This window comes from Leptidea sinapis, chromosome 11, assembly GCF_905404315.1.
Source record: "Leptidea sinapis chromosome 11, ilLepSina1.1, whole genome shotgun sequence".
Taxonomy (NCBI): domain Eukaryota; kingdom Metazoa; phylum Arthropoda; class Insecta; order Lepidoptera; family Pieridae; genus Leptidea; species Leptidea sinapis.
In genome coordinates, this window is record NC_066275.1 from 1,584,831 (window position 1) to 1,609,987 (window position 25,157).

General features: G+C 35.0%; 1 protein-coding gene across 4 annotated transcripts in view; it reads right to left on the reverse strand.

Annotated features, from left to right (window-relative positions):
• LOC126966805 (nuclear RNA export factor 2) overlaps positions 1-24,564 on the reverse strand; it is a 49,805-nt gene extending 25,241 nt beyond the window's left edge. The window contains exons 1-11 of one of the 4 annotated variants that reach the window (XM_050811062.1): positions 23,449-23,504; positions 22,906-23,241; positions 18,325-18,398; positions 17,212-17,262; positions 16,325-16,360; positions 12,508-12,555; positions 7,686-7,922; positions 6,205-6,346; positions 3,592-3,748; positions 2,464-2,535; positions 464-559 (exon numbers count right to left, since the gene is read on the reverse strand). In XM_050811062.1, coding sequence (XP_050667019.1) covers positions 464-559; positions 2,464-2,535; positions 3,592-3,748; positions 6,205-6,346; positions 7,686-7,922; positions 12,508-12,555; positions 16,325-16,360; positions 17,212-17,262; positions 18,325-18,398; positions 22,906-23,222 — 1,230 coding nt within the window. In that variant the 5' untranslated portion in view covers positions 23,223-23,241; positions 23,449-23,504. Of the gene's footprint in view, positions 1-463; positions 560-2,463; positions 2,536-3,591; positions 3,749-6,204; positions 6,347-7,685; positions 7,923-9,063; positions 9,774-12,507; positions 12,556-16,324; positions 16,361-17,211; positions 17,263-18,324; positions 18,399-22,905; positions 23,242-23,387; positions 23,505-24,451 lie in introns of those variants that run through there. The other 3 variants (XM_050811060.1, XM_050811061.1, XM_050811064.1) reach the window with 3 other exon arrangements.
• Between the last annotated feature and the right edge of the window lie 593 nt (positions 24,565-25,157).

Below are 25,157 nucleotides of genomic sequence, written 5' to 3' on the forward strand. Positions count from 1 at the left end.
TTAAAAGGCCGTAAAAAAACGTCCGAGCGGCGTTGTATATACGTATACAGATAACATTTAAAAATAATTAAAATTAACACCTTATTCGTGGCAGTAATGTTCAAAGTCTACTGCTGTGGTGGTTGATAAGAGGTAGTTAAACTTCGTCACGCACGAGACGGACGCGAGTATGACGCAAGAACACTTTTTTTTAGCAATTGAAATGTATTTATTTAGCAAAATGATTAAAAACGTCAAATTAGTAATACAATTTTGTTTATTTAAAAGGGCACTTAGCTGAATACGACAATCCATCCTTTTTAAGTTTGGGTATGCTGTTATTTGGACAGTTTTTAACTGAACAATTTGTCATTGCGTGGCGTTGTATTCAAAGCGCGGTCGAAACACAACAGAACGAAAACTCTGCCTAATAAACGCGTAGGGAGAGTCTAGGTGTTTATTGTAGTCTATGGATAACGCATACCTTTATAAAACAAGGAATGAAAGAGATGTCCTTACAATTCTCTAGTACAGCGTCGAGAACGTTCTCTTTGGTCCAAGATGGCGGGTACCCAGTGACCTGTAACATTACGTTATTGCTGTAAACTTATTTTCTATAATCAATAATAATTGAACCTCTATGCAGTTAATGAGTTGGATAATATGAATATATTTCCCAGATATTGCGAAGTGTGAAATAGTAATTAAAATTAATCAAAATATTTGATACAGCTTTTTAATGGAAATTGGCGGTTAAAAAAGCATACAGTTCAGCTGATGGTTAGTGATCACCGCCGCCTCTTACAACACCAGATAAAGTGGGCACCTAGGTAAATAACCCGTTTCACTGGGAACTTTAGATTATTTTATAATTCCAAGTAGCTTGTATCATAATACTTTAAATACATAAGCAAAAAGTCGTTTCTGTCAATTTCGTTGTTACATTTCGATGGAATTACTGAAAAATGATCGCAGAGTCTAAACAGCTAGTTGCGTAACTGCTCATTTACAAAAAAAATCAGGCTAAAAACTTTAGTTAACATAAAAATAAAATGTTTAAAATTAAGTGTCCCTCTTGCTAAAATGAAAGCTTGTATTAGTCCGGGCATGCTATCGATTCTATTCTTAAATGTTTTTTTATTCCTGCTACTTCCTTAGCTCCCTGATGTTATGCGGAGCGGGATCCCAAATGTGCTCTATAGGATTGAGGTCGGAACTTCGAGCTGGCTAATCAAAACGAATGCCCCACCTCTTTAATATACGCTTTCACACCGTCTGAACGGTCAGCGCGAGCGTTATCGTCCATAAAAATCAAATCTTCTCCAAGAACCATTAATGCGGGTTGTACATAAGGAATTAGGACTTCTGATATATACCAGTGTGAATTCAAAGTGCCGTTTTCTATGAAGACTAACTCCGTACGGTCCAATACATAAATCGCTGCTCAAAACATAATTGAGCGTCCACCATAAGGGGTTATTTCTTTAAAGCAAACTTCTGCGAAATGTTCCCCTTGCCTTTATAGTACTCTCCGACGGCTGTCCTGACCATATAGTATATATTCTGGCTTCATCCGAGAATAATTTTCGAGCGAAGCTAAGTCTAGCAACTCCGTGTGTCTCGCGGGTAAGTAATTTAGCGTCACGGGCTGGACGGCGACTGCATATATTTGCAGCGATAAGCAACCTGACGTTCCATAAGCTGGTTTGCACACCTTTCACTTCCTCTAGTCTTTTGAGGAAGCCATAAGAATTTTTGCGGTTTTGTCAATGTTTGGTTCACCAGAAAGCGGTCACCTGCAGCTTCTGTGCATGGTTTTCTTGGAACCAGTCTCTTGATATCGTTGCCAAGTCCTATGGATAGTCGAACGACTCATATTTATAGCCTATGGGATACATAACACTGACCTCCTCAAGTAGCGCTATAAATTTGCTTGCTTTTATCGTTCTATCAACCATTTTAGAGACCGCTTACCAAGAAAATAGGACAATCCGATAATAATTATCTAAAAATGATTTAGAGTAAATACGAAATATCAACGATTCCCGCCACGATACGCAATTTAACTGCAATTTTTGTAACAAGTCGGACTATGTCTTAAATTTGAATTTGGAATAAACTTTTTTATGCACCACAACACTTGCCAGTAATATACACAATGTGCCAGTAATATTCTCAAATCATTAAAACCTCTTTTTTGTATTGTATTTTCTAAAGAGACGGAACAAATTAAAACACCCATATTTTGCACAATTCAAATCAAATCAAAATATTTTATTGCAAGTCACATTTATGTCAAATATATGCGACGTAGATGTAAATCTTATTACTCCATAGACTATAAAGCCGGTCCACTTATAATCGCCTTTACTTATTGTGGACAATTATGTGCACGTTTTTCTCAGGCTATTCTAGTATATATAATAAAGTGATTGAATTTGGATGAATTTTACCATCGAAAATGTTCTACTGAACCATACATACCAACACATCAATGAACACATTATCCTGTTTGTATTCTTCGTCAAACTGCTCTTTCTCCAGCATCATCACCGTCTGTAAGATATTTCGTAGTTATCAAAGTATGTCGATACTCCTAATATTTATTGGGAATGCTAGCAGCTTTCATTAAATTTATGGGCTAATATAATAATAATAAATCATTTATTTTCAGGCATTTCACCCATAGATCTACAAACAATTAAGTTAAATTACATTCCATAGTTGAGTTTAATTTGATTTCAATTAAATTACAGATAAAAATTTAAGATATCTCATAACCACTCAATAATAATAATAATTAAATTCGGAAAAAAATCCATAATAATTGTTAGTAAAATGTCCTAAATTATCTTAGTATAATTATAACTAAATAGGCACATTAAGCCGCATAAATGCCTTTATAATTGGCGCATCATAATGCCTAGCAATGGTTTGCAGAATGCTGTTAGGGCTACCCCGCAACCTCTTCAGCAATGACGCGGTTCTTTTGCGTTGGATGGCATGGAAGCCGTCCACCCTAAAACTCAAATAAATATAATCGCTTTATAAATAATGATCGCTTTCGAAATTCAATATTGGTTATCAAGGACGGCAAACTTAGAAGACAAAAAAAAATATACCACAAGCAAACATACAGAATTCAAACTTAGAACAGCCTTCTTTATGTATCGGGATTAAAAATTACAAAGTAAATTAGGTAATGTAAGGTAATCTTGATCTTATATTTAATATATTTTCTCAGTAGCACGCCCGGCGAAGTATTCCAAAATATCTTTGATATGCAAAAGAAATACTATGGGAGACAACAGACAACTTTATTGAATTACTCGTTATTTTGCCGCAATGTATAGCCGTAGCTAGTGAAAATACTGGGCGAATGAGACTTAACATCTTATGTCTCAAAGTGACGAGCGCAATTGTAGAGCCGCTCAGAATTTTTGAGCTTTTCAAGAATCCTGGAAGGCGCTGCATTGTAACGGGCAGGTCGTATCAATTACCATCAGCTGCACGTCCTGCTCGTCTCGTCCCTTACTTTCATAAAAAAAAATGACGGTGACTGCTTAAGGACACCGGGTACGTCATGTTGTACACAACAAGTGTTCAACTTACTTTAGAATGGCGTCGATAAGCCCTCCTCTTGATTGGTATAGGATTGGTCTTCCATGGCCAGCTGTCGCGGTACCTCATGACAATGGGATCCTCACTCTTAATGATGTATTCTCGTTCATGGACAGACAGGTATTGCTCAGTTACATCCACAACTTCCCTGAGGTCAAAACCATTGTATTAGGTTTAAATAACTTTATTCTCATTAAGACCCATTGTCATTAAAGTAGGTACTTACAAACAATGATTTTGGTAGGTACGTAATGCAATGTTAGGCAAATAGATAAGAGATAAAACAACCCAGTTATGTTATTGAAACATTTCATAATTATTGAGAAAGAATATGCCTTAGAAGGCTCGCTTTAAAAGACGTCTATATTTTGGCATTTCTTATTTCTGAGGGTAGGTTATAATATATCTGAATCTGTATTCGCTACGGGAAATATTTATAATGCAAGTATTTGATACAATGTAGATATTGAATACCTGGAGCGTCCAGGAAATGTATGAAATATTATTTTAATTTTATTCTCAATTTCCTCTACCTAGGTAATAATTTAAATAATTTATTTATTTCAGACACAGAGATCTATAAAAAATACAAGACATGTTAGTAAAATAACTTAAATTTATGTAAGTAAACACTTATATATTATAACTAGCTGTCCCAGCAAAAGTTGTATAACATTAAAGAAATGAAAGAAAAAATCAATAATTAAAATTTTTGGGGTATAAAAAATACATGACGGCCGATATCTCAGACCTACCATATATCGTACATAAAATTTATCGTACTACAATTCGATTGCCGTCATGCAACCCTATTGCGGATCCGTGGATGGTACAGAATATTATAAAAATCGCGAAACAAAAATAGCCTATTGATCGTTAACAGGTGAAAATTTGAAGTTGTCTGCATTTTTTAATGCTGAATCATAATAAAATAAAAGATTCTGTCGAAAAAATTTAAAAAAAAATTGGGGTGGGTCACCCTTATCATTTAGGGGTATGAAAAATAGATGTTTCCGATTCTCAGACCTACCCGATATGCACAAAAAAAACACACCGACGAATTGAGAACCTCCTCCTTTTTTGAAGTCGGTTAATAATATTTCATACATATCGGTTCGGCCGTTTCGGAGGAGTTTGGTAACAAACATGAGAATTTTACACATTATACTGAAAAAGGCTCTTATTCCGCGAACAATGTATATACCTATATACAATTTTTAGACAGTGTCCAGAATTCCTGAAACGAGTAAATTCATTTTATAACTTAAATGATCGATTATTTAAAGTACCGTCTTCAAGTCGCTACTTTTTTTGTAAAAATTATTCTAATGAAGTCATCCAAGGTATCAATAAGTATATAAAATAAAATGTCAAGATCAACTACATAGAAATATATTTATTCACCATAGGGAGTGACAATAACATAACATATTGTAACAAAACTTTTTAAACGTCATGGAGAAACATCGGTTCGTAAATGACACGGGGAGAAGAACTGATAAGAAACTCCCAGCCCATCTTTTAAACCATATAACTATTACTTAGCCTATTTAATATACTATACAATTTTAGGTGGCCTACGCAGAACCATGCATCATTATCCTCTATAAAATCTATTATATTAGTATTTTTTTTATGAAAATAAAGCACGAGACGAGCAGGACGTTCAGCTGATGGAAATTGATACGCCCTACCCATTACAATGCAGTGCCGCTCAGGATTTTTGAAAAACCCAAAATTTCTGAGCAGCATTACAACTGCGCTCGTCATCTTGAGACATAAGATGTTAAGTCTCATTTGCCCAGTAATTTCACTAGCTACGGCACCCTTCAGACCGAAACAAAGTAACGTTTACACATTACTGCTTTACGGCAGAAATAGGCGCCGTTGTGGTACCCATAATCTAGCCGGCTTCCTATGCAAAGGAGCCTCCCACTGGTAAGCCGTTTTCGTCAAAGAAGCTTTAATATATTTCTTGAATTTGTACTCAGTCCTAGTATACTGTCTGGTATTTTATTGCATAATTGAATACCAAGTTTAAAATTTCATACCCAATTTATTTTTGAATTAATTAATTTAGGCGTAAAATTGAATCAACCACATCAATGTACATGTGGCGTTTAGGTAGATGCTCTTGGGTGTCACGGGTTATCCTGCCTAAAATTGGCAGGCCGTATCAGACGTCACGCCAGCATTTACGAAGTCATCTATCCGTGGAGGTATCTATATATATGAAAATGAATTGCTGTTCGTTAGTCTCGCTAAAACTCCAGAACGGCTGGACCGATTTGGCTAATTTTCTTAAATTAATTGTGGAAGTTTAGAGAAGGTTTAAAAGGTGAATAAATATGAAAATGCTCGGATTTAAATAAAAACAACGATTTTGATTTTCCTTTGATGTGCCCCAGTCGTTCAGAAATCAAATTGAAAGAATAGTTAAAAATGAATAACTAATTAGAATCTTTGTTTCTCAGGAGGTAAATAACGAACTTTATTCTAGCTACCAATACTTAGTGGATTAACTACAGCTGTTAACTATGGTGGCAATACAACGTTTGCTGGGTCAGCTAGTGTGTAATAAAAATAAATACTAGTTTTCTGTACCTTACAGACTGTTCTTTGTCGACGGAGAGGTTGATAGTGAGCTTGGGTTTCTTCGGCTGACACATTACAGGCCCGAGCCTTTGGAACGCACTTAGTCGTTTCTGACCGCTTTCCTGACTTGAATTGTCTTCTAACTCCAGACCTGGGAATAAAAGATATAAATAAATAGTTTTGATATAAAACAATGACTTTCCTCCCGCATCTTATAAAAGCTCAACTATTTCGAAAAGAGGTAAGGTAATATGGCAAAATGTATAATCAATTTGGTATATTTTAAAGTGATAACCTAATTAACCTTCACTTCTGGGATTAATTACACAAATAAAATTTTAAATCTGAGAGTTGAACAAAACATACAAGATTTTATCAACGATACGTCACTCGGACAGTTGGAAAGAGCGCTCGCACGGAACGCGAGAGGTCACGGGTTCCTGTCCTGCATCGTTCATAAAGTTTTGTTTTAAGTTTTATTAGTGTAATTAATACCAGAAGTGAGGGTTATCACTTTAAAACATAACAAATTGTTTAGATTTGCAAGAGCGACATCTCAAGTCAAATTCCTAATATGCACATATTGGGGTTGAGCAACAAAACATACAAGATTTTATTAACGACACGTCACTCGAACGGTTGTCTCAGTTGGAAAGAGCGCTCGCACGGAACGCGAGAGGTGGAGGTGGTGGGTTCGAGTTTCGCATTGTTCAAAAACTTGTTTTCAATTTTATTTGTGTAAAATGTATAATTTAGCCATTCGTAAATTTACTTATATAAGTAAATTATTTCTTACTTAGGCTATCATTTTTGTTGTCCTGGAATCAGCGCAGAAGAAAGTTCGTTTAATAGTTCCCTTGAAAACCACAGTCTAGACTCTAGATCATTGTCCAATGCCCACACATCCAGATAGTACGGATAAAACTTAAATCGTGTTACAGCTGGTTCACAGATAACGACAGTGTAACAATAGTTATTTATGCAACTGTTGTGTAATAAGGGGTATTAAAACACGAATGTGATACTATTATCACATTTGTGTTTTAATACCTAATTATCAACAGTTGCATACAAGACTTTATCTACACCCATAATATGAATCCTCTATAAAAGATTCTGAAACAGTTAGCTTGCTGCTAACATTAAAAAAGCCAGTCCTAGTAACCATTACATCATCCAAACGAGTGTTGTAATGAAAACGGATGATGTAATGTTGTACTGGATTTCATTACAACACTCGTTTGGATGATGTAATGGTTATTAGGACATTGAGTGTTTTTATGTTGGCAGTAAGCTAACTGTTTTAGAATCTTTAATACAGGTTTAAAGCATGGTGTAGTTAACTTACGAATGACTGAGAATGTGTGTATTAAAATATAATAACTAATTATTATATTTATTGGTTCCTAAGAATAAGGAGACCTTTTACTGTGTTTCGTTAATATTATTATAAATAGAACTATATATCAAATCATTTCTAAAAACTTTACCTTGGATACCTCCAGTTTCTTCATTGTAAACATCGGTCGGAGAGTATTGTTCGACGGAGGGCTTATCAGATATATCGGAGTAGATCTGATGTAAACTGTTAGATGGAATTTGTAGGGTCAGATCGGAAGTTTGAGACACCATATTGGGCGATTGAGCAAATGTTTGATGATAATCTTTTATAGTAGGCTGATGATCTAGTTTTCCAGCATGTGTCCATTTATTATATTCAGAGATTTCTGCAAAACATCGAGACTATTTATATTTTGCTAACGTATAATGTGCTCAAATCAGTCTATTAGTTCAGATTGACTTGGCAATCTGCAAATTTTCTGGTTGAGTCAAAGTACAAAAAATTTATAACTTGAAAATCTGCAGACTAACGAATAGTCATACGGTTGGATATAAAACAGGTAATTAGCTTAAATTTAAATTTCATTGGATTTATTTCTTTAATTTCTAATACGTCGATAATATTTTTTAATGATTGGTAATTCAATTCTGCTATTTTATCATATTTGCTTTTATTCAAAACTAGCTGACCCGACAGACTTTGTATATAATAAATAAAATAATGTTTTTATATGAATTTGTCAATAATATATCATAAAAATTACTCCGTAAAATATGCACCCTGCTGTCGTAATAAAATTGTTTCACAGCAGAACTGTCAAACCGTGCGTCAAAAAATTCTCTCATAGAAATTATGTATGGACACATCAAAGGAAAAACAAATTTGTTGTTTTTATTTAATTTAGCAGCATTTTTCGATTTATTCACCTTTTAAACCTCCTCTGGACTTCCACAAAAGATTCAAAACCTAAATTTGCCAAATTGGTCCAGCCGTTCTCGAGTTTTAGCGAGACTTAGGGTTCATACGCACTATGCGGTTACCCGCAATGCGGCTAGCCGTCCGGCTGACCGCAGGATGCGGTTGCGAATGCGGCCAGCCGGATCGCGGGCAGCCGCATTCGCAACCGCAACGTGCGGTTGAAGAACCGTTGCGATTTGCGGTCATGTCGATCCATTTCAAAGATGGACGCGGACGAAGTTGCAGCTATTTACTACATTTACACACGTTACGTAAAGAAGAAAAAACAAAGAAAGAAGTACTGGGTGCATCCTTATTTGCAAACACGGGATGAGAGCAAGCATTTTGCAATATTTTTCGAAGAACTAAAAAAATATGAAGATAAGTTTTTCGGATTTACTAGAATGAGCATAAAAACGTTTGAAGAATTATTGAACATTATAAAAATATTTATAAAGAAGCAAGACACACAATTTCGCAATAGTATTAAACCGGAAGCAAAGTTAATAATAGTGCTACGGTAAGTAAAATACATATTTATAATTAAATTTTTATTCAAATAATGAAGGTAAGTACACATTTCAAGCATCATCGTCAGTGATGGAATTAAAAAGTTCCAGATAATCACTATCCTGAGATTTTTCGCTTTGAGTTGAAATTGGCGATTGTGCATTCGTCGGACTCCTCACAATTTCTTGAGACGTGTCTCGTCCAAACTCCGAAGACTGCACAGGCTGCATGTGGACATTACTTCCTGAATACTGTGCCGTTTGATATCCCCGGTAAGAATTAGGTCTTGGATAATCAATGTTCGAATAATTGAAAATTTGCGCATCTTTAATTACCTTTAAAATATCTAATTTACTTTGCATTTGCATATGTTCTGGATTTTTTTTAAATTCTTTTACTAGAGACAAGAAAAACAGGCGATCCTCGTCATCTTCAACACTCTTTCTTTCTAAATTTCTATTCAAGGCCCCGACTAACTCTCTACCGATAAGATCATCACTATTATTTTTCTTGCTTCTCTTTGGTGCCCATGAAGTATTTGATGGAAGTGTTTCTTCATTTTGCATAGCTGTGTTACCATCTTCATTTTCTGTAGTTACATTGCCCGTTGTGCTATTGACAGTTACAGTATCTTTTAAAAATAACAAACTATCGTAGAAAACATATGAAGTCTTTTTTTTTGCCGCTGATCCGCTCTTAGTCTCTTTCGCTTTATGGGCCTTCACAAAACAGTCGCGAATATTTCTCCATTTTTTTTGAATACTCAAACCTAAAAAAAAACATTGTTTCAGATATTTGGCGTCAGGCTGTTCATTCGCAGAATTGCATTATATGATTAAGATTGGAATTAGTACTATCGCCGAAATAGTTCGAGAAGTATGTGCAGCTATATGGTTTTGCTTAAAAAATATATGCCTACCACAACCAACCAAAGATATGTGGCTTCAAATTGCAAATGGTTTCTCTACTAGAGCACATTTTCCGAACTGTATAGGTGCTTGTGACGGAAAACATATTAGAATTATAGCACCTAACAATAGTGGATCAATGTGCTTCAATTATAAAGGATATTTTTCTTTGGTATTGCTAGCAATTTGTGACAGCAGCTACAAATTTGTGATGATTGATGTTGGAGCATATGGAAGATTCGGTGACTCAGCAATATTTCAAAACTCAAACTTTTATAAAAAAATTCAAGAGAACCGCTTGAACATTCCTGAACCAGCACCTATTTCAGGAAACAATGCAACTTGTTTTCCCTTCGTTTTTGTAGGAGACGAGGCATTTGCTTTAAGTACGAGTATGATGCGCCCTTATCCGAGAAATAATTTAAATATTACAAAAAGAACATTCAATTATAGACTGTGTGTGGCTAGACGTTACATTGAATGTACTTTTGGCATACTTACGAATAAGTGGCGCATTTTTCACAGACCAATTAATGTTCACATCGATTTAGTTAGTGATATTATTAAATCTGCTTGCATTTTACACAACTTTGTAAGAGACAGAGACGGATATTCTTTTAGAGACTCATTAAGTAATCCACTAACTGAAACTATTACTCGAGATAACGTGCGAAGAAACAATAGAACTGCTTTCGGATATCGAGAATTATTTGCAGAATATTTTATGCATGAAGGGAGGGTAGAATGGCAGGATAATTACATTTAAATAAAATTTTGATAATTACCTAGTTTTTGTTTTTCCTCCTTTGTCAATTCCGTACCGTGATAAATATGCACTAACTCTTCCCATGCTCTTTGTTTTAATATTCTATCAGAATACTCTGGTAATTTGGTGTTCCAAATTGCTGGCCGACTCTGGATTTCGATGATAAATTTTTCGGTATCGAATTCCATTTTACCAGACGTAACCACGTGCACACACTCACTCAATGGCGGTCAGCCGCACGGCTGTCCGCATTGTGGGTAACCGCATAGTGCGTATGAACCCTAACGAACAGCAATTCATTTTTATATATATAGATAGATAGTATATGATAATATCACTTATTGAAAGTAAAAAACTACCACCCATTCGAAAATGTTTGCCTAATACCTGAGAAAAATGGGCGCAACAATGTCTCCATAAAAATATGACTACAAAGTAATATCGTATAATTAAAGTAATTATTTTAGGTTCTGAGGGTGGTCACTTCATTACCAATTCCCCATTCACTCCATTCTCAATTATTTATGATTTCGATACTTGGGGCTATATAATCACTACTAATATTATAACTGTGAAGGCATGTTTGTTTGTTACGCTTATACCCTGGAGCCGATTTCGATGAGACTTGGTGTAGCGATAGACTACAGCTTCGGAAAGGACAAAGGCTACCTTTTACCCCGAAAAAATCCATGGTTCCCACGGGACTTGTGAAAAACTGAAATTCATGTCAATGAGCTATACTATACCAATAGTAGGTTTGCCGTAGCAAACTTCCTTGAAATAAGCTTTAATAATATATTGGGAACGAGAGCGAAAACGGAAACTGGAATAGGGCATGAGATAATCTTAAAACTTGCTTTTAAAAACGCTTTAAAGTCGCGGGCATCAGCTAGGAGTATATAGCTCATATATTTTATTCCGCAGCAACGACAATATTGCAAATATATTACAGACACCCATAATACGTAAGAATAAAGCTTAACAATTAACATCATTGTGTTTGGGTTCTAGATGGTCTGGATCAAAAGCTATTTAGGTTCAAACATTTCCCATAGAGTTACATTGGCAATGAGGTTTGCTAGAACTAGAAGAGTGACTAGTTATACCCACGGACTAGTAAAAAAGTAAGGACTCCATGTCACCTTACATAACAGTGTAGCACTAAAACAAGCCGATTAACGTGTAGTACATAGCCCCACGCACACACTTACACTACTACAGGTCCATAGGCGGCCATTATGAGTATTGTCATCGTCTGTGACAGATCAGTTTGCGTCTCAATAAAATATTTTAAAAATGCCGTCGTGCGTTGTCAAAAGTGTAAAAACGATACTTTATTTGTGGCCATATATGATTATTTAACGGAGAAAAAATTGTGTAACTAGTATCCCCGGTGCTTCACTTGCTAATATCATGGCGCGGAGTCCTTCTTTTTTTACTCGTCCGTGGTTATACCAATAATTTCTTTGAAAAGGTTTTAAAATATAAATATAATTATGTAAAAACAAATATATAAATATAATTATGTAAAAAATACAAAATTGATGTAACGAATCTATTTTCTGCAGGCCCAGACCTATTTTCCAAGATTTTATTGGCATTGCAATTATTCAAATATACAAAAGGTACATGGAAAGACATCACTCGCTTGTATGAAACGTTAGTTTTACTTAGGTAGTCCCTCCTCTTATTACCTACGTAGTACGTACGTATTTATATCCTCTTTGAAGGGTGGGTTAATTAAAGTAATTTTATGAAATCTAATATAAATATATAATATGTATTTAAGATTATATTGATTTTAAGAATAAAAATGACAGTCAACTTACTTTTCGCTTCAAAATTTTTTGCCAGGAAAGACTTCGGTATTCCTGTAACTAATGAAAACATACTTAAGGCGCTATAGTCCTAGAAAGTAACATTTATAAAAATCTACATAAAATACTTCTACAAATACTGCGGTTCCAATTTTTTGACATGTTTATCTTCATTTCTTTATCTAAATTATCGCTGTTTCGAAAACACGATTACTAAAAAAAAACTCGATAGATTTATTTTTTGAAAAATAGTCTTTTTTATTTGAATTGTTTATATTATCATAAAACTATGATAGCTATAAACACAAAACTTATTTTATTCGATAGTTTATTAGTATTTATCAGTTATCACTGTGGGATTTATCAATACCCTTTGTGAATTATTTTATATTAATTTTTTTCGTAATAAACCAAACGCGACGCCTTGGTTGCATGCTCGCTCAAGCCAGCAGTACCCCCGTGACCACTGTCAAGGAAGGTACAAGATGGCCGCCGCACAAAATTATGATTTCAGCAATATGGATATCGTGTCCGAGGTTCTCGAGGGTGCAGAGAACGATTGTGTGATCATATTTGAAATCCAAGATGGCCGCCGCACAAAATTATGATTTCAGCAATATGGATATCGTGACCGAGGTTCTCGAGGGTGCAGAGAACGATTCTGTGATCATTTTTGAATTCAAAGATGGCCGCCGCTCAAAATTATGATTTCAGCAATATGGATATCGTGTCCGTGGTTCTCGAGGGTGCAGAAAACGATTTTGTGATCATTTTTGAAATCCAAGATGGCCGCCGCTCAAAATTATGATTTCAGCAATATGGATATCGTGTCCGAGGTTCTCGAGGGTGCAGAGAACGATTTTGTGATAATTTTTGAAATCCAAGATGGCCGCCGCACAAAATTATGATTTCAGCAATATGGATATCGTGTCCGAGGTTCTCGAGGGTTCAGAGAACGATTTTGTGATAATTTTTGAAATCCAAGATGGCCGCCGCACAAAATTATGATTTCAGCAATATGGATATCGTGTCCGAGGTTCTCGAGGGTGCAGAGAACGATTTTGTGATCATTTTTGAAATCCAAGATGGCCGCCGCACAAAATTATGATTTCAGCAATATGGATATCGTGTCCGAGGTTCTCGAGGGTGCAGATAACGATTTTGTGATTATTTTTGAAATCCAAGATGGCCGCGGCACAAAAATTATGATTTCAGCAATATGGATATCGTGACCGAGGTTCTCGAGGGTGCAGAGAACGATTCTGTGATCATTTTTGAATTCAAAGATGGCCGCCGCTCAAAATTATGATTTCAGCAATATGGATATCGTGTCCGAGGTTCTCGAGGGTGCAGAAAACGATTTTGTGATCATTTTTGAAATCCAAGATGGCCGCCGCTCAAAATTATGATTTCAGCAATATGGATATCGTGTCCGAGGTTCTCGAGGGTGCAGAGAACGATTTTGTGATAATTTTTGAAATCCAAGATGGCCGCCGCACAAAATTATGATTTCAGCAATATGGATAATATGTCTGAGGTTCTCGAGGGTTCAGAGAACGATTTTGTGATAATTTTTGAAATCCAAGATGGCCGCCGCACAAAATTATGATTTCAGCAATATGGATATCGTATCCGAGGTTCTCGAGGGTGCAGAGAACGATTTTGTGATCATTTTTGAAATCCAAGATGGCCGCCGCACAAAATTATGATTTCAGCAATATGGATATCGTGTCCGAGGTTCTCGAGGGTGCAGATAACGATTTTGGGATCACTGTAAGTTTTAAAAAATATTACTCGGTCTTTCTGGGTCGGCGGTCGTTGACCCGCATCGCTCGGTTCGTTCTCAGCCATGCCCGACGCCCGTGTCCATGCGTACCTATCGAATCTAACGTTCGCGCAATTTTTACCTAAAGTGTTTTGAAAACCTCGCCTTAAATTAATATTTGATGCATGGTTGATTTTCTAATAGTCTACAGATATTCATACAGCCTTTCTCTCACTCACCATCTAGTGACCCTTGTGCTCGTTTTACATCCTCTTCCATAAAGAAGAGTTTAACGTAGCTACATTTTTCATTGACATACCACAAGATAGTGCTAGTATGCATCAACTTTTAATTATACTAAAAAGTGAGCCATGATTAAGGATCACCATATTTTTCATTGACGTCTACCGTGTGTATTACCGATGCTACCAGGTCTCTGTCGTCGCCCCTCTCGGAACAGTCGGAACGAAATGGTCGAAACCATTGCCTCGTCAGGAGTGTAGTGCCTATCCGACGCCCACGTCGCAGACCGCCAGCGACCCGCCGCATTAGGCACTACAAGTCAGCAGATTGGGATAGGATGCGTTTCTTTTTTGCATCCTACCCTTTTGGACAAGGTTTGTTTCCCTTCGAATGGTCCTAGTGCCTGCGCCGTTGCAGTAGCCGATATGATACTGGGCATGGATATTTTTATATCAAACTCTGTAGTACCGATCGGTGGATCCGTGGGACAAAATCGGCGAGCATCTTTCTAGTTACCCAGCTGGAACACGCAAGTTCTGGGCGTTGTCAAAAGTTGTAGGTAACTTCAAACAGCCGTCCCTGCCACCGCCGCACAAGAGGAATGCCACCCTGGCCCTTACAGCAAAAGAGAAAGCCAATATTCTGTGCACTCTTTTTGACTCCAACTCGACTCTTGACGATAAAGGAAAAACATCGCCGACCATCCCGCGTTGTCACAGCTATATGCCTGAAGTACAGCTCAGACTGAAAACTGTTCGCGCAGCTCTGTTTTCGTTGGTCGTTAAGAAGTCGACCGGCACGGTTGGCGTTTCTCCCATCGTGCTTAGAACGTGTGCCCCTGAATTGACGCCGGTGCTAATTGGTGCTTTTATTTCGGCACTCATACTCAAAAGGCGTAGTCGCCGATCCAGAAAAAAGCAGACAGTTCGGATCCGGCAAACTATAAAGCAATAGCTATAACCTCCGTGCTCTGCAAAATCATGGAGAGCATAATTAACCGCCATTTTTGGTATACCCAGAAGATTGATTAACTACCGACAGTACGGCTTGTAGTTTCAAACGAGTCCTCTTTTAAGAAGGACGCGGAATGGGTAAAATGTTTATCATTAAAAAACCATTTTTCGTATCGCTCTTGGACAACTCCTCCAAACATGGCTTTAAGCCTCGCGAAGTATCGGAGAATACTGGGTCTATAAATCTCGAAAGATTGCCAATTCCGCGGTTATCTGGAGCCAAATTGTCTTCGAAGAAGCTGGACTTCATAAATAAAGCACGGCAATACTTCAAGTCCACATTCCAGCGCTCTTCAAAGCGCAAGTCCAGCAACATATGGAATCTTGCTGTCATCTCTTGTCTGGCGCACCCCAGTATCAGCTCGAACCATTTGACCAGGTGCAACGCAGAGCTGCTCTCGCTGTCGAGGGGAGGCTGGATCACTTAGCGTTGCGTAGAGTTGTCCTTGAGAGAGTGCAAAGTGCGGTTTTCAAGAAACTTTCTTCCACATATCACAAAGTTGTGGAATGAGCTTAGTAGTGCGGTGTTCCCGGAACGATACTACAAGGGTACCATAAAAAAAGCGCGTACACCTCCCTTAAAGGCCGGCAACGCTCCTGGGATTCCTCTGGTGTTGTAAAAGAATGTGACCAGTTGCCAGCACCAGGTGACCACACACCCGTACTCTCGTTTGTCCTCCTTTTCCATAACAAATATGAGTTATCCGATATTTTGTGTAGTTCAGAAATCGAGACAGATGACTTGCTATATCCACTCTATAGATGATTCTATAATATTTATAATTGTTTCAGATAAAACAATACTAACCTTTACGAAGCTGTGCTACACCGGGCGTGGTAAATGCTGAAAATATATAAAACATAATAAATATAATATTGCAACCAGATCTAACAACTAATTTATAAACAAAATTAAAAAATATTAATACATTTCGTTTTTGAAAAAATACCACGGGTTACATTTTTAACCCGGTACTTTACAGCATCTCATACACAATATTACATTTTTATATGCCCTAAATGTTCATTCTTTTAATAAACACGCTTTTATTAGCTTGATGTATATGAAACAGAATCTTTAACGTGATTTTCACCCTCTTTAAAATGTCGGATTGAAGTGAAACTTCCACACTTATCAAGGACCGATGACAATATATTAAGTTTGTTTGTATGTAAATTGGTACGTTGGCAATAAAAAGATTTAAATAGTATGTCCCATTACATATCTTTACCAAGTTCTTCAGGTTTAGAGATTTCTTTCAAGAGTTTCAACAGATACCAAGGAGTATCTTTGTACCACAGAACAAGCACAGAAAAAGGCGGTAACTCAATGCTACGAAGTTATCATCGTTTTAAGACTAAAAAAGCAAAAATAAATAAAAGTTAATAAAACTAAATAAACACGCTTTAATAGAAAATTATTTTCAATAAGTATTAATTTGGAATATTGTGATTAAAAAACATTGTATTTAAAAAAACAACATACACACACAAGATCATTATTTGTTAGCGAAACTTGAAAGTTTCAATCGATAAATAAATGACCAATAGGACATCGTACAAGGACGAACCTCGAAACCAATGGCTTGTGAAAATATTATATTACAAATTGGTTAGAAAAATTATATTTTTTCTACCTATTCGATTAAATAAATTCAAATAATATAATATAGTATAATGAAGAGACATACTTACACTGCACATTAGAATTTTGATTGTAACCACCGCTTGTATTAGGTTTTTTTCCTGGAAAATAATCATATAAACTATTTAATAGTTACATTGCATCAATGTTAACCAAAGCTATGCTCTCACGTCCCGCGCCGTGCAGACCGTTACGAGTTACTAGATTGGTTATTGTAAACAATAAACCTAATTTTTGGTAGAATCATGCTGTGAAATCGCCGCTCTTTCAGAGTTGTACGAGAAATTGTGATTATTTTGCTAAACGCGTCAAAATAAAAATGTTGCAATTGAATTCTTTGTATTATTTTTACTATAGTGGACACGTTATAATAGGATCTTATGATTTCTTTCAAAAAAAAATTTTTTTTCTAGAAAAAAATTTCACAAAATAATGCTCCCGTTGTATGCTAAACAAAAATGGCCGCCGCCAGCTTAATTCAAATAAATTCTATATTTTGTCTTCAAAAGCGTTGAGTTTTTGGCAGTTTTTTGACGGCTGTCTTGCCGTGTCCACGTAAACACAGGAGCACATTAATGTTTACCACAACGGCGCCTTTTTCTGCAGTAATGTGTAAGCATTGTTGTGTTTCGGTCTGAAAAGTCTCATTTGCCCAGTAATTTCACTAGCTACGGTGCCCTTCAGACCGAAACACTATAATGCTTACACATTACTGCTTCATGGCTGAAAAAGGCGCCGTTGTGCTACCCATAATCTAGCCAGCATCCTGTGCAAAGAGCCTTCCACTGGTAATAGCTCGTCTTGTCCCTTATTGTAATAAAAAAAAGCATTGTGTTTCGGTCTGAAGGGCGCCGTAGCTGGTGAAATTACTGCGCAAATGAGACCTAACATCTTGTCTCAGGGTGACGAGCGCAATTGTAGTGCCGCTCAGAATTCTTGGGCTTTTCAAGAATCCGGAGCGGCACTGTATTATAATGGGCAGGGCGAATCAATTATCATCAGCTGAACGTCCTGATCGTCTCGTCCAGTATCTTCATAAAAAAAAAGAACATACAACCTTTTATATAAGACCACTTTAACATAAGAAGACCAGCATGCTTGCCTGACTTGCATTTTCTTGCAAATAAATTGATTTAACATATTATAAATATAATTATTTATACCTTTCTTTTTAGTCTCATTAACCAATTCAATATTATTACTCCATATATTTTCAATAGGCGCTGGGCTCACTTTTCTGAAATGGATAAACATTTTTATTAATAAGAACATAATCTTTCTCACTTTACTTATTTGAACTATTTATGTAACTATTTAGGTGATTATTTTAGATTTACGAAAAAAAAAATTTTAACAAAAAAACAACCAACTTCAAAAACACGATTCCGAAACAATAGATATAATATGCACTAAAAAGTATAAAAATAATTGCGTATTTTTATACAATCTAATTCAAGTAACGATTATTATTATAGCAAATTTAAAACTTTTATGGATGCCAATGTCATACATAAAAAAATACCGACGAATTGAGAACCTCCTCCTTTGTTGGAGTCGGTTAAAAATGAAGACTTGTGTGAAAAATGTCATGTGCATTCGGAGAAACAAATTAGCAAGGAGGTATAACATGAATGAAACCTTAAATCCTATTGAGTAATTAAAATTAAACAATATTTGTCAGATGTTCCGTGCAAATGTAAATATTAGATTACCCCGAGTAAATATTTCTTGGCATTTAATATGAAAACTCAAGTCGATTTTTCAAAGTTCCTTAAAATTTCATAAGTATAAATGTGCCGATTTTTGTGCTAACTTTTTGCCATCTTGTAAGTACTCACATGATTTTTTTTTATTAATGAAAATACGGGACGAGACGAGCAGGACGTTCAGCTGATGGTAATTGATTCGCCCTGCCCATTACAATGCAGTGCCGCTCCGGATTCTTGTAAAGCCTAAAAATTCTGAGCGGCACTACAATTGCGCTCGTCACCTTGAGACATAAGATGTTAAGTCTCATTTGCCCAGTAATTTCATTAGCTACGGCGCCCTTCAGACCGGAACACAGTAATGCTGTAAGCATTACTGTGTTCCATTACTGCTTCCCACTCCTCTCCATCCCGTTGCTGTGGAAATTTTTGGTCTTTAATAAATAAAAAGCATCAAGCAGTTTTAGCAGTTCTCTCTTTATGTTGACCTGACTTCAGACAGGTGAAACTCTGAACCTGCAAGGGCTATATTTTTTTTAGAAGGGCAAGGGCAAACGGGCAAAAGGTTCACCTGATGTGAAGCAACCGCACATCCACAACACCAAAGATTGCGAAGTCGGCCTTTAAGTTGGGAGTATGCTCTGATCTTGAAGGTGCCTAACGGCCGTTCCCAATATACTATCTACAGATAGAGATAAATTATTACCTTCTGCTGTCAATAATCTGAAGCTGTCCCAATATATCCGATATGTCATTCTTATCGCCTTATATTTAGACGCGTGAATTGCAATTTCCATACAAACTACTATCGCTGGTAAGTTATACGTCCTCCCATTGGCAGACATCTCGTGCCGATACGGTTAGTTACCGTCGATTAATTTATTGGCACAGAAAAGTCAACGATAGTTACGGTTTTTATCTCCAGTAGGCCACAACCGGAGATAGACTGATATCGATAGTTCTGTACAGCACTAGCGGACAAAGGTCAAATCATCAATGCTCTTCCCATCCCACCATACACACAGCATCACCTTATTAACGCGGGTTTTGCCAGTCTGTGAAGCCTGACCCACCTTTGACCACAATCTTCTTCGGACGTTCTTGTCCTACGTGTTACACTTTTCATCAAGACATATGATTTTCATAGTAGTATTTTAAATTAAAAGGTATTGAATTTCTTTATTAGATTCACTCATTTTAACGGCAAAAACGATATATTGTTTTTATATTTCGCCTCTCAAGAAGAGCTGTTGCTTCTCTGAACGCTGAAACGAGACTCACAAGAGGGAATCGAATAAGCAGTGTTACCGTTTTGTAGTTGGGAATAATGCTAGATTTTTACGACGATAACACTAAAAAATTGCTACACTTTAATATGCTAAAAAAGGTCTTGGTTAAGATTAATAAATGAAAAAAATTATAATAAGGTAGCGTATAATTAAAAATGCAGTGCTATAAGTAAGCAAATTACCAATATCTGCCTCGTCTTGCATTTGAACTCAGTGTCTTGTGATGTTGATGGGCTATCTTCAAAATCAATAGTTATTGGCATCACAAGCGATTCTAATTAAGCATATGTGCAGATATTCATCACATCACAATCACAGTGTGATCAAGGCGTGAATGTGACACCAAGACGTTATATTTCTATTAGTATAAAATTATGTTGCAATGTTGTTGACGGAAAAAGTATAATATGTGTCCTAGTGTTTAGAGGCTTGTGTTCCATATTGTCATGATTCAAATATTTCTACATTCAGATTACATTAATTGATTACTATAATCTGATATTGTAATAGTCTTGGAAACTTTCAGATCTTTAACGACCGTTCCCAATATTCGGTCTTCTCTTATCTTCTATCTTTTACTTGAGATAAAAATCATAACTATCGTTGAATTTTCTGTCCCAATAAACTTATCGACGGTAACTCACCTTATCCGTACACGCTGTTTGTCAAAGGGACGACGTATAGCTAGCTTATCAGCGATAGAAGTTTGTATGGAAATTGCAATTCACGCGTCCCAATAAAAATGACTTATCAGGTATATAGGGACAGCTACTTACTATTTTTTTTGACAGTATTTACTATTTTTTAGAAGTTATTAACAAAACGAATCACTCTCCGCTAAGAAAGTAGCAACTTTGTTTGAATCCCTTACTTTGACACATAAGCTATCCAGTTTAGGTTGAAAAATTACCTCATGGTACGAATGAATGAACAAACTAAAACAGATTGCGATTCATTTTCCGACTTGATTTGACGTCAACCTAAATTGCATAGCTCTAATGACGTAATACATAGTTCATTTTAGGTCGTCAATTGAATCGCAATAAGAGTTCATAGTAGGCCTGCAGTTCGTCTTTTCCGTTTGCAAAGCTAAGCAGTAAGCACGTTGTTTAATTTAATGAACCTTAGAACTGCTTTATTCATCTTGTTAAGCCATATTATTGCATTAGGTGTTTGCGTAGAAGTTACATTAAGATAACGATTCTGCAAATGTCAGGAAACGTTGGGTTAAATAAAAAAATGTAAGTTTTACGGCAATGATTGAGAAAATATAATATATGAATATGATTTCGCGTAGTTTTGATAGAAATAATCGTCGAAAAATATTAATAGCCTAGATAATAAAACACTTAGTGTGAATGAATTTTGGCAATGAATTTAATATTACATAAAAATAATTTAAATGAATTTTGATTATAATAATAACAGTTATAAAAATATTAGTTTAGATAATCTGGTAGTTAAGAATTATGTTGAAGTCAATATATGACATAACAGTGATGAATATAATATATGAAGATGATTTGAATGACTTTTCATGATAAATAAAATGTATTAATATAATTTAAAAACATTAATTGTGTAATAAAAATAAACGAGTATATTTAAAAAGTGATGATGATGAGTATAACATGAACATGATTTTAATCAATTTAAATTGAAAAAAATTTAACAGTTAAGATAATCGAATTTCGATAACGAATCAAACATGAACATGCTCTGATTGATTTTTAGATGGTGAACATAATTAAAAGTTGAATAACGAGAAACTTAATTTATAGACATAATTTAAATAAATTGTGACAATGTATGTAATATAAATGAATATGTTTTAAATTAATTTTCATGATAAATAACAAGAAAAAGGCCAAGATGTAGCTGAATTTTTAAAATGAATATAAGAAATAATATATGAACAGTATTAAGATGAATTTTTAATATTATTGTACCATTTAATGTAATTGGATAACATGTAATTTTAATGGATAATTAATGTAATAACTTACTTAGTTACCTGTTGTAATATACCTATGTACACATGCATACCACAAACAAATGTAAACATTTTGTCTATTCATCACAATAAAACATTATGATGAATATAACATGTGAACATAATGTAAATGAATTAAGATGAAATTAACTGAACAAATTTTATTCAAATGATTTAAGTTTTCTTTAGTGTTAATTCTGCCAATATTTGTTTTTAAAACAATTCAACACATGTTTCGCCTCTACACGAGACATCCTCAGGACGTGATGTCTCGCCAAAATCTGGCAGTCTCGTGCCGGAATATTGGTGAAATTAACACTAAAGAAAACTTACATCATTTGTATAATTACGGATTTCCGCAAAGTAACACCTAATTCAATAAATGAACAAATTTTAATTCATAACATTTTGTATTTTATGATGAATTAAAATAAGAGTATCTCATTCAACTTGCATAAGTAACAAATGAAAAGAAAAAAAGAAATTCAGTAATTCTCATTCTTGACCATTTTATTTAAGTGGTCACATTAGAAGAGGAGTTGCGGTTTTTAGGCGGATCTTATGGAGCACTGAAGCTGAAAGTTTTCTTAAAAATATGGTGTATTTAAAAAAAAACCTTTGCTACGAAGTTATAAAGTCAGCATTGGTTTGTAAAAGTGAAATAAATACCATTATTACTGTTAGTATTGTAATTCATGACAGTCTTGATAGTCGAGAGACTGCAGACAGGTATAAAAATAATTTAACTTAACTCACGGCATGGTAACTGCTGGTGCTTTTGTAGTTTCTGATGATTCAATGTTATGAGTTCCACCTTGAGTGGCTTTGGAAATATTTCTTCTTAATATAATTGGAATTTTAGCCTCTGGTCTTGATCCTCTCAATATAATAGTGGCAGGTTCCACATCGATACTAGAACTTTCCACTGCTTTTGAACACTGTACATCTAGCATTGGTTCATTTGTAGAGGTCTCTTCAGGTTCTTCAAAATGTATGAAGTTTTTGTCATTTTCAAAATCATCAAAATACTGATTATTTGTTGAATTGGATCTTTGTAGATAAGATTGCGACATTTTATTTACAGCCACAAACCTGAAAATATATTATAAGTAGGTAATTGCGGTCTACATTGACTTTTCTATGGTATTTAGTATTTGTTTATAGGGGATGTTGTATGACTTTAGGTTCATAAAATGTGCTAGTAGATAAATAAATTTACAATTTATATGGCAAACAACCTCTTACTTCGGATTATAAAAGTAATTCATACATATATATAACAAATAATAATTTTCGTACAAAAAATAAGCTCAGCTGTGTTTTCAGTTTACCAATACATCAACAATACATAAAACTTTTGTTTTTGTTTCAGAATTCAGACTTCTGTCACTTTTGATGTGTTTACCTAAATGACAGCTGACATTATAATCGGGGTCTGACACTTGACTGTGACTTTGACATTGTCTTTACTGTAGCACAAATAATAATATAATTGTTTTTATCAGTTGCAGCCTAGCGAAAATCTCTAAGAAAAAAACAAATTCACTCGATTGTATGCAATCATTGATAGATTGAGAGATGACGGCTATAATAAAAACTGTTCACTTTCAAACTTAGCCGAATTATACTTCGTCGCCAATCGCCATACTGTAATTACTTATTTATCTATGTCAAATCACTGCACCTTTCATACTTTTAATTTTTTACTTTTGCACCTAGTATTTAGATTCTCTTTAATCAGTTGCATTGCCCCACATATGGCACGAGGAAAATTACTATAATATACAAGATGTCCAATCAGAAACATACATACATTGCACTATACACCACCGCACTCACCGGCGAGTGTATTATTTATTTTAATCAAATGTCCACCGTACTATTTAATCATATTATTCGTATTAGATCGTAAGCAATCATCTCTCCTACCCCCAAGTACATAGCCGGTCCGAGGTTTGAGTCTCGAATACCCGGGCCCGGCATATGCCTGTTTTAGGGCCCAAAATACGTAGTTAAATTAATTAATTTTCCTCCTCTCAAAAAAAATTCGCCAGTCAATTGTCTTAATTTTTTAACGGGGTCCGCGTAAGCATCAGCTTCTTAATGCTTAGAAACAGTACCAACTATCAACAATTTCCAAGTGCACGTCATTTAATTGTTTTGTTTTCGATTAACATAAATTTTGTGCTGAATCAATTCATTTGGTGTCATCAGCAAATGGACCATATCAACAAAAAGGGCATAAAACGATAAATCATTAATATTATACATTAAAAATAGAAATGGGCTTACAATCACATACATATCTTTATCTAAAAATGGTTCATTTCTAGAGGTATCTTCAGGTTCTTCAAAATCCATGAAGTTTTTATAATTTTCAAAATCATCAAAATACTGATTTTTAGTTATGTAGAAACGTTGTTTTTGCTTATATTGCGACATTTTAATTAAAGCTAAAAGCCTGAAAAATAAAATATAATATAGTTAGGTTAATTAGGATAATTGGCTATTGTATAGTGTCTAAAGAGGAAGAAAATTGAAAGTATAATAGGGAAAACTTAAGGAAAAATATAGTTATAGTTAGTAAATAAAAAACGATGGAATTTTTAAGGCAAAAACACTCTTACTTCGGTTATAAAATAATTTATGTAGGTATATTGTAGCACAACAAATAATAATTTTCAAACATAAAACAGCTCAGCTGTAAGTTTTTTAAGTTTACTAATAAAAATATAAAACTTTTTTTTGGCTTCAGAGATCTGACTTCTAATATGTAATATATAAATGACAGTTAAAATTGCAATTGGACACTGACATAGAGATTTTGACTAATCACTGAAAGAGTTTGAGTCTTTTCTTTAACACAAATAACATATTATTATTTATTTTTTTCAGCCGCATTGCCCTACTTAAAGAAAATTACTTAATTATATTGTAAGATGTTCAAATAATATGTTCATATAAGATGTTCAAACAGTTCGTCGGTTAATTGCTTATATTTATGAATG